The 10343-nt window shown below is 64.5% G+C and overlaps 1 protein-coding gene across 1 annotated transcript in view; it reads right to left on the bottom strand.

Moving 5' to 3' along the window:
* Positions 1–2042: 2042 nt before the first annotated feature.
* The window catches only part of TRIM66 (tripartite motif containing 66), a 61130-nt gene continuing 52829 nt past the window's right edge, over positions 2043–10343 (bottom strand). Inside the window, 11 exon segments of the mRNA XM_047753359.1 lie at positions 2043–7068; positions 7701–7735; positions 7738–7840; positions 7842–7910; positions 7912–7920; positions 8258–8305; positions 8307–8410; positions 8949–9024; positions 9305–9409; positions 9411–9432; positions 9835–10100. Of these exon segments, the coding sequence (XP_047609315.1) occupies positions 7009–7068; positions 7701–7735; positions 7738–7840; positions 7842–7910; positions 7912–7920; positions 8258–8305; positions 8307–8410; positions 8949–9024; positions 9305–9409; positions 9411–9432; positions 9835–10100 (897 nt within the window). The 3' untranslated portion in view covers positions 2043–7008.

Here is a 10343-nt window from a genome sequence, read left to right as displayed (position 1 = left end):
GCCTCGGCACGTCTTGGTCCGCTGGAGGCCAGCGGGGCCGCAGCTCCCAGGAAGCCCAGGCGAATCCTCGCGGCCCAAGGGCAAGGCAGCTCTGTTTCTGACAGAGCTCACGCCACGATGCATCACAGATCCCCAAACGGCTCAGAGAGAGACCCGCAGTCCTCCCTCAGTAACCGGCGGAGGGGAAGCAGGCAGTCGGAGGCGGGTGGACGGTTCTGCTCCCCGAGCTCGTCAAAGAACCGAGGCTCCTATGTCACCACCCTCTGGGACGCCACGTCCACCTGCAGGACCCGAGGCTCGTCCGGGTTCCTGTCACAAGGAAGGGGAGAGAGAGGAAGTGCGAGACAGCCAACGTCCCGTAAAACCCGCGTCTCGGAGCTGGGACAGCCGCTGCTCCTGCTCTCGCCGTCACCTGGCTGGAACCTGGGCCCGAGAGGCGTCTGTGCACAGGAGGGGGAGGGACGGCGGCAAAATTCCCGAGAGTGGATCCTGGCAACGACTGGCAGGCCCTGCCGCCGGGTGGAAGTGGCGACTGGGGATGGTGACAGCCTCGCAGACCTCAAACCGTGTCGCACGCAAGGCCTCCCTGGGCTGGGGTCTGTAGGACAAGGTCCCCGCCCCAAAGCCGGGGCCCACGGGCGCGCTCTGCCCAGGGTCCAGGCGCCCCCGCCCCCCGAGAGGCTCCGCCCCGCACATCCGGTGCCGAAGTGCACACGCGGCCAGCGGGGAACGCGGTCTTTAAGTGAGATCTGGAAACTGTACAGTTTTGCTTTTGGAATTATTTGGTGAGGGTAAGTCACTTAATTTACACTTGGCTCAATCTTAGCCAATCATCTTGCGTGTGCAGAATTTCTTGTGAGGTGAAGATTCTAACCTACGCGTTCTTTTCAAGTGTAGAAAAATTTTGACATGTTATGAAATAGCTATGAAACTAACAATGATTTTAACATGATGGCACAGTTTATAGTATCTAATTTAGGTTTTCCCCTTTTAATTCTGATTTTTCTTCAGGACTTGTACTTCCACAGGCCCCCGACGAGCCGTCAGACCACGGATCCTCCGCCTGTACCGCCTAGTGATACAACCGGCCACCGGGCGCCTGCAGGAAGGGGAGGTCTGCCGCGGACCCACTGCCAGGGCAGGGCTTGCTCGGGGAGGGGCTTGCTCTAACAGGTGCTGTGGCCCCTGAGAAACGGGCGCAGAGAGGCTGGGGCCTACAGAAGGCTGGTAGCAGTAAGATCAGCAAGAAGAGAAACACAGCGGATCGCTCGGAGCAGGGCTGGCAACGGTTAGGTTCTCGCGCTAGTCCGAGAAGGGGCTGGAGGGTTTAGCGAAATGTCCCGGGTCTCATCGAGAGCGTTAACACGGGATTAAGCCAAGAGCTCACGGGCGCCCAGGCAGCTCCCCAAGCCGTCCAGCGTCGGGCACGCAGACCTGTCACTGCTGCCATGGAAACCCGCCTCCCTGCAACCTACAGCCACCAGGGAGGCCTCCGCAGCCCCTCTGCTTTGCTTTCCTCTGCGTCTTTTCTTTTGCTTTCCTTTGTATGTTTAAATAGCTACTACTAGACCTGGGCCTGGACTGCAAGGGCTGCTGGCACGTGAAGCTATGGATACATTTAGCTTCTACAGGGAGGAGAGAGCTGGGCCTCCCAAGACCCCTGAGGTGGGGGCTCCCCTCAGACGGAAGGAGATGCACAGCCCGTCCAGTTAAAGTGAACGACAAATACGCACTGCAGCGTCTTTGACCCTCAATGCGGACGGCAGGGCAGAGAGGGGAGCTGGGGCTGGGGTTTCTCCCGGGAAAGGCCCTACGAAGCCGGGGGCATCCGCGACAGGCTTGCCCCGGCTCCGGCCCCGGCCCTGCTGCCTGCACGTGAAAGAGCGGCTGTGGCTGCGCAGCCAGAGCAGAGCCCAGGCCTTCTCCACAGGGAGGCTCCCGGGCCGGGCTCCTGCTCTGCGTCGTAATGACGCCGGGGCTAGGGGAGAAAGCCTCAAAGCAGGTGCCCGCCGCCCCTGAGAAAACACTCGGGGACGCGAGCGTGGGTAAAGAAAAGTGCTGTTTTTAATTGTTCTTGACCGCGTAGGTCCTTTGAGGATCAGCGACACCTCCCCTCACACTGTTCCTCCCTCGAGCCTCCAGCCACTTTGGATGCAAGGGCCCTCCCGGGAAAGGCCCGAGGACCCCGGCCTCGGGGGCCGGCAAAGGGGCGCAGCTCCAGTAAGGGGCGCAGGGCTCCAGCAGCAGCGCCGGCCGCGGAGAGGGTCCTCAGAGCAGCTCGGGCCGGCCCACGACCCTCTCGCCCGGAGGGGGCAAGCCTCCCCAGCTGGGTCCTCCCCCAGGCCCCCCGTTCGCTGTGTGGCCGGAGCTCTACCAGGAGCATCATGTTACCATCTCCGGAGCTGTGGAGCCCCTGAGAGGGCACCGCCCTCACCCCCGCTCTTCCCCACGACTTTGCAAACGAGGGAGCTGGACCCGAGCTCCCACAGCTCACGACTGGCAGAACCAGAGTTCAGGTGTTCAGCATCTCGGGTCAGCTGTCTTTCTACCACAGCCTCCTTCATCCAAGAACACAAAGAGCATCGGCCTCCGGCCCTGGGCACCCTGGGAGCAAGGCGGGCGCTGGTGATCAGCACGGACGGGAGAGATCCGGCTGAGGGCCCGGCTGGCCCCGCTGAACCCCACGCCAGAGTCGCAGCCCTCCCCGTGTCCCCGCACCCGGTGTTGTCGGTGGCAGACACCCAGGCCTGGCAGGACGCTCCTCCAGGCCAGCGACATGAACCTGCACGGAAACAGCCGTCCCACGATCCCAAGCTGCTGACCGCCTTGGGGGCTCCGACTGGCACGCGGACTGGCGACGAGCTGCCCGCCAGCCTGGCAACCCAAATCTGGCTTTGCGAAGTCCCAACCCACGTCCTTGGGGCCTCGTGGCAAACATGGCTCAAATCTGGTTCTAGGCCGCACGGGAGAGCCCGAGCGAAGAGTCACGGCCCCGAGCTGCCGGCAGGGCTCAGACCCACGCGTGGCACGAGGAGGAGGAGGAGGGGCTCGAGAAGACAGGCAGACACACGGGCGGGGGCAGCAGCGGCCGTGCTTCCTGCCGCGGGCCCAGCTCCTGGAGGGGAGAAAGCTGCAGAGGGGCCTCGTCAGTATCTCCAAGAAGCTCGGCCGGCGTGGTGTCGGGGGGGCCCGAGGAGGCGGGGCTCGGAGAGGAGGCGCGACGGGAAGGTTCCGGGGCAGCTGAGGGGCACTCCTCTGATTTGGCAACTGAGTGGTCACTGGTGGCTTTCATGAAAAACGACAGAGGGCTGAAGAATGACCAAGAAGAATCCGTGACAAGATCTTTGTCAACAGATCTGGCTGACAAGGACACGCAGGGTGACGAGCAGCGCACTCTAAGAAGCTGCTGGGATCTTGGGCAGAGCCTCGGCTTGGCGAGCCGCGCGGAGGTGGCCAGCGGGGACCGAGGCCGAGGCCGCGGGATGGGTGCGGGCCTCACCTTGGAGGGCCTCTCGCAGGATTCAAGAAACGGAGTGGGCCAGAGCAACAGGGAAGGTGCCAAGAGGGCGCAGGCCTGATGGGCTGGGGTCTAGGGGAGAAAACCATGAAGCAGGTTCCCCACCTCCACTGGGAAACCCTCAGACAGGGGGGCGCCGACAGGAAGCTCTTGCTTTGGGGCGTCTCCTCTGGAAAGCGGCAGTGAGGTCAGGGGTTGGCTGAGAGCAGACCAAGGGCATGGACGGGGCTGAGCAGCAACAGGTCAAGGACAAGCCAGTCCGTGCTGAGAGCCCGACTGAGGCTGGCGACTCGGAACGAGCCACGCTTCGCGGCCCGGGAGGAGGGTCACGGAGAAGACGGATGGCGGTGACAGTGTCCGCGGAAGGTGGGGATGAGACGGTTCAGGGGCCGAGCCACGAGTCAGTGCGTCAGGGGTTCTGGCTCCGGAGAGGAAGGGGTCCAGGAGGAGGCTGAAAGGCGGCGGGGGAGGGGAACGGGACAGAGAGCCAAGGTCTCGGAACTGGGCTCGAGGCGCAGGCAACTAAAATAAACAGCAGGGAGAGGGAAGAGGAGGCACGGGGAACAGTATTCCAGAAGGAGCGAGATCTCGGCTCCGGAGCTCAGAAGAAAGGACCACAGTGACATCGGGGAGCGAAAGAGAAGGCAGAGCTGAGCCCAGAAACAAACAGGGGGGCTGGGTCTTAGGAACAAGGCAAAGGCCCATCATTGCGGGAAACGGGTCCCGGAGCCAGAGTCTGCAGGGGGGACGGCAGGGCCTTCCGTGGAGCAGAGCCTACAGAGGACCCGGCGGCTGCCGCTGAGGAGGGGTACCCGCGGGGGCAGCAGCAGGTGAGGCTGGTGCCTGCTGGAAGTTAGGCAGGGAACCTAGCCATGTTCCAAAGAAAGCTCTAGACGCCCCTCGGTGTCAGCAGAAACCGCGCCATGTCCTGCTTCTCAGCACATCCGAGAAACCCAACTCCTCCTCTAGGTCAGCACTGTGAATAAGAAGCATCCAGAACCCTCTGCATTTCCATTTCATGACTCTATCAATGGCCAAAGGACTTAACTGACCCCCAAATGGGGCCGTCATGGGGATACGCCAAAAGCAGGGGAAGCAGGAGAGCCCAGAGCCCCTGCGGCCAGTCACTCGCCAGCAGCCTTTTGTTTAATTTCTAAAAACTCATGTTGTTTTCCGCGTGCCCAGACTAAACCACACCATTAAAACGTGTGCTCGGCAGCCAGGAGCGTCGGGGAGAGGACAGGGCCGTGGGGTGAGCAGCGCGAGGACGGGGTTGCGGGCCAAGGCTTCACAGCCTGGGAAGAAGACACCCTACCTCTCGCCTGCCCCTGCTCAGGGGCCGCGGGGGGCGTCTCAGCATGCGGTGTCTCTGCGGTGGGGAGGGACCGCGGGGCTGTCCGCCCTGTCACTAAGGTCCTCGGGCCCAGCAGGCGACACCCAACCTGGGAACTTCACGGATAGAAGGGGCGCCAAGGATTTAAGCAGGTGCTTCTACTTCACATCTGGGGTTCCCTCTGGTCTTGGGGAATGACGTCAACTGAGCTAGAGCCTGTCCCGGCCCTCACCGGGCTGGCTGCCCAACACAGAGCCCCAAGAGCCTGATTCAGGGGAGGAGGGAAGGCGGCCAGACGAAGGAGAGGCGACCCAGAGACGGAATGAAGAGGTAATCAGAGAAGGAAGCTTGTCAAGCCGACTCAACAGAGAAGAAGATCCGAAAACGGAAGCGGAGCGGCAGGGCCCCACCTAGAGAGTCACGTGATCGCAGAGCAGCGGTTACAGCCAGAGACGGCCGGCCCTGGAGCACTGAGGACTAGGCTGCCCTGGACCAGAGAGCGGGAGGATGGAAGTCCATGTGCTTAGGAGAGCTTGTGCTGGTGACAGGACGGCAGGCCGCGGGCACAGCCTGCTTGGAGGGGACGCCGCCCCCCGGCCTGGCTGGGGAAAGGGAGCAGCACCGTCGACGCCCAAGCAGAGAACGTCTGTTTCCTCTGATCACCACCTTCCGTCAACAAGGGCCCTAGAACAAAAACTTGCTCCACCCGCAGCTCTGGGCAAAAACAAGGCCATGTCCCGAGATGCCCTTGAAATCAGCGACTCCACGCCAGGACGAAGGAGAGCGGTCTCCAGGCCAGCCAACCCCAGCCGCAGGCTCCCTCTCCACCAAAGCCCTCGCTGTGAGGTGGGCTGACCCCGCATCTGCCTGGGCCTGTCCCCCCACTCTGCACGGCCCACGAACATCCAGCTCCTGTGGCCTCCGGGAAAACCTCCTGCGTTCCAGGAGAGACTAAGTCCTGCGGCTGCTCCAGGGTCACCAAAGGACACCAAAAGAGCCTCTCGACTCTCAGCTGCCCCCTTTTCCATCCCAGACAGAACTCCCAGAATGTCTAGGCCCCTCCTACTGCTGGCCCCTCTCTGGCCTTCTCCAACCTCCAGCAAAAAAAGGCCACCAGCAGAGTCTTGGCTTTTCCTGGGCTGTGGAGAGCCTGGGGACGGGGGAGTCAGAGGACTCGATTCTGCTCTTTGGCTCTGCGGAAGTGGAGGCGCTGACAGCCAGGCCCTCTAGCAGACGAGGCCCAGCAGGTGGGTGTGGGGTCCTTCCTCTTGCCCTGAAAGCTGTGCCCAGACAGCGTGCTGCCCTCCCCAGTCTCCCCAAGCCGACCTCAGGATCTGGAGCCCTGAAGGACGTAACGAAGGACTGGCCACCAGTAATCGCTTCCAGGAAGCAGGGTCTGACCCCCAAAGAAGAACTATCAGCCCCAAGTAGGTGGCACAGAGGGCTGGCTCTGAAGTTAACATCCTCTGAAGCCCGCACGTGAAATCGGGGCCTGTCAGTGGTCTCTGCACAGCCCCCCAGCCCCGCCAAGAAGGCCATCCCATCCGGGGCTGCAGCAGGAAAGGGGGCGTGAAGAACAGATACCCTGGAAACCGTCAGAACCCACAGAGGCACCAAGGAGGCCTGCGGCCTCCGGGAGCCTCGTCACCCTGCCCAGGGCAGGAGCTGTCCGAGCAGGACAGACAGAGGCAAGCAGTGCCAGTCTCTGGCTGTGCGGGGCCGGGTCACAGGCTGGCCCCGTGTCAGAGCCTCGCTCCCTCTCCCCCCACCTGCTGGGCCCAGGAGGGTTCGGACATACACGCTGCTCCCCAGCCCTGCACGCGGGACGGTGAGCAACGTCCGCTTTCCCCGAGCAGAAAGAATTCGCCTCGGACACCTGGCCCCCCCTTAGCCTGCTCAGGCTCGGGTCTCGGCAGAGGGACCCCACAACACCGAACTGTCCTGGGCACAGGGGACACCCCCTTTGTGTCTTTCCTGAACTCTCCTCTGGCCTGGACGCGCTCTGGCTCCCAAGGACGTGCGGTGAGAGGCAGACGGCAGAGAAGGGCGCTACGAACTCGACAAGACTCATCTCACATCCGATCGGCAGAGAAGGAGCTGGAAGGCGGGGAGGGCGGTGAAGAGATGGGGCGCCAGGCGCGCGGCCTCGCTCCCGCGCTCACACCTGCGAGACGCTGCTGGCCAGACGGAACGACACTCGTTTTGCTCTTTCGTTCTCCTGGAAGAAGATCAGAATACTTGGAATCAGCAGGGCCCGGTGTCGGGTTCGCCAGCGGGGAAAGGCCACTGTCACCTGGGAGCCACAGGGCCGGCACTTTCTCCCACCCCCAGGATGCAGGCGCCAAAATGCGCTGACGCCACGAGGCGCTGAGGGCCGAGTGTAGGCACCCCAGGGACGGCGGTCAGAGCCTGGCCCGTCGGCTGGGGGCTCGGGGCCTGCGGCAGGCGGACAGACAGAAGGTCGGGGCGCTCCTTCCTTCTCTGTGCCAGGAGGCTGCGGGGCCTCTCTCTCCCCCACACCCAAGCTGAGATCAAGAAACTGAGCCCAGGCCATTCTCTCGGGGCGTCACGGTGTGGGACTGACCAGCTGCAGCTGCAGCCTCAGGCCGGGCTTCTCACCCCACTTCTGCTGCTCTTTTGTGGGGTGACCCTGGGCAGGCCGGCCACCCGGAGTTCCGGGCCCCGGGGGTAACTGGGGAAGCTGCGCCCCACACGGCCTTGCCTGCCCCTGGGCTAAGGGGCTGGAGGGGAGGTTGGCCGGCGCCTCTGCTGTGAAGAGAGCGGCCTCTCTCCTGCTCGCTCTGTCCCGCCGCCACCCGCCAGCAGCAGCTCTTGGCCAGCAGCTCCTACCATGTGCCGTCGCCGCCTCTTGGGCTGGATGCCTCCTGCACGTAGTGGGGCCACGGGAAGCCCTGGGGCGTGGAGTAGCCACTCTCGCTGGACACCTCCTCGGAGTCCGAGTCCTCCTGCCTGGGCTGAGCAAACCGCTTCTTCCGGGTAGATCTCCTTCAACCAGCCCTCAAAGAACACTTCCAGGCAGCGCCCTGCCTCCGCCACCTCGGGAGTCGGGCTGCAGGGGGGACGGGACGGTGACCGGCTGGCCCCGCTCCTCCAGGCCCCCAGGAGCTGCAGCGCGCACGAGGCCTGCCCTGCCTCCCGGCTGCCTGGGGCTCGCGTGTCCTCATCTCCCATCAGCTCCTGAGGCGGAGCTACCCCCGGACGGCCAGCCCCGCGCACCCCGCCAACCGGGAGGGAGAGCTCGCTTACAAACGCCCACGGCCGTAGGCCCCAGAAGGTCTGCTCCCAGGGCCTCGTTGGCCGCCCGGGCCCAAAGCGGACATCCCTGTCTGGCCCCAAGAGTCTTGGGGTCCCTGGAAACAGGGCAGCGGGAGAAGGAGGAGACGTACGTAATTGAACTTCGCGCAGTTCCAGAACATGAGGCGGACGTCAGACACCCACCTCCTCGGGCGTGGTGTAGTGAGCGGGGTCCTTCTTCTGCAGCTTCCTCCGGATAATCGACAGGTCCATGGGCCTCTTGATAATCTGGTAGTAATGGCGGGGCCTTGGGGGGGGAGGGGAGGGGGGAGGGGGGAAGTGGAGGGGAGGGGGGGAGAGGAGGAGGGAAAGAGGGGGGGAGGGGAGGGGGCAGGGGAGGGAGGGGGAGGGGAGGATGAGGAGGAGGTGGAGGGAGAGGCGAGGAGGGGAGGGGGAAACGGAGAGGAGGGAGGGGGAGGGGAAGAGGGAGGTGAGGGGATGGAGGGGGACGAGAAGGGGGGAAGAGGAGAGGAGGGAGGGGGCGGGGAGGGGGAGGAGGAGAGAGAGAGCAGGAGTTGGGACCAGAAGGAAAAGAACAAAAGGAAGCCAGAAGCAGCGGGAGGAGCGCGTGCAGGAAGGAGGCGGTGGTCTCGGCGTCAAGCCCGGTGGACGCAACGCTGTGGGGCTGTGGTGGCCTTGGCCCCCGCGTCCCCAGACCACGCCCGCGTGACTCCACCTGCAGGGGCCGTGCGCGCCGAGCCAACTCTGGGCCCTGGCACCATCCACCCGGGGGGGCCCCCCCAGGCAGGAGGTAGGGCCGCCGCAGAGCAGCGGGGCCCTCTACCAGCGGGCTCACGGGCTCGTGGAAGGGCAGGCTGAGGCTGTGGCAGCACAAGGACAGGACCAGCTTCTCACACTTCTGCGGGAACCAGAACCGGTACCAGCGTTACTCTGTTCTGGGGCCCCCTGAGAAGGACCCCGACCCCCGCTTCTGGGCCCATCTCAATCAGGACGCCAGCCCCCCCAGAGGGAGGCTCAAAGCCTCAACACCAAGGCTCAGTTCAGCCACCCGGCCAGAGGAGAACAGCTGGCAGAAGTATCGTGGCGAACCCCCACGGACCGAAGCGTCAGGCACAGCCCCAAAGAGGGGCACCCAGAGGGGCCTGCCGGCCCCTCCGAACCTGGTCCCAGGGGCCCACCTTCTGGTCGCACAGGCTCAGGCCAGGCGGGGCCCGCGCTCCAGGCTGGTCGTAGCGGGCATTCTCGCAGTCATACTCCATCTCGGGCTGGGTCAGGCTGCGGCACCAAGGTACAAACCCAGTCCCCCCTGCGAAGCAGACGGCCCCGTCAGGCCTCGGCCCCTTGTCCAGAGCCCCCTCCCTGCCCCCTGCCCCCTGCCCGTGGCAAGCATCGGGAACAGAGGGAGCGCCTGCCTGCCGTAAGGAGCATCCCTACCAGAGACGCAGCCGCCAAGGGTGCTCAGTAACACAGGGGTTTAGAGAGTCCAGAGCCACAAGGGGCTAACGGCAGGGGGCTGGTGGGGGCCAGACGGGGCCAGGCTGCACCGGAGGCAGCTGGCACCGAGCAGGAAGGGAAGCAGCCCCTGTGTGCGGAGGGCACCAGCCACAGGGTCCCCTAACTCCAGTCGTGCGCCTCACGCAGGCGGGCGAGGCGGTGCGTCCCCAAGCAGCCCCGCGCCTGGCCAGGTCAGCCGCCTGGGGGCGCTCACCCTGGGAAGCTGAGCAAGGCTGGCAGGTGGCAGGACAGGTGGTAGACTTTGGGGCAGCGGTCGCAGCACAGCAGCTCTCCGCCGTTGAGGCACACGGCACAGAAGTCCTCGTTCTCCACTGGGGCTGGGGGCCCCTTCTTGGCTCCAGGGGTTCGAGGCAGGAGCCCGTCTTCTTCAGGAGAGGCACTCTCCAGCTGCGGGGGCCGCGGCCCGGCCAGAGACTCCACAGCAACCTTTCTTCCCCCCAGATTTGGGGCCTGGCTGACCTTGGGGAGAAAATGCGTCTGAGCTGGAGGGAGGGAGGGAGTAGGGGGCCCCGGGAGCTCGAGCCAGCCGAGCCCCGGAAACGTGGGGATGGCTTGCTCCGTGTGCGGGGGTCTCACGGGCCCTGGCAGCAGGGGACAGCAGGGGGACAGAGTCTGGAGACCGGAACAGGGCCAGAGCCACAACTCTGCCGGCAGCAGCGAAGTAAAGAGAGGCCCTCAGGCTGGGCCACGGTTCGAGGCAAA

The sequence above is a fragment of the Phacochoerus africanus genome, chromosome 11, assembly GCF_016906955.1.
Source record: "Phacochoerus africanus isolate WHEZ1 chromosome 11, ROS_Pafr_v1, whole genome shotgun sequence".
Taxonomy (NCBI): Eukaryota; Metazoa; Chordata; class Mammalia; order Artiodactyla; family Suidae; genus Phacochoerus; species Phacochoerus africanus.
Note: the sequence above shows the minus strand (reverse complement) of the source record. Positions and strands in the feature narration are given on the sequence as shown.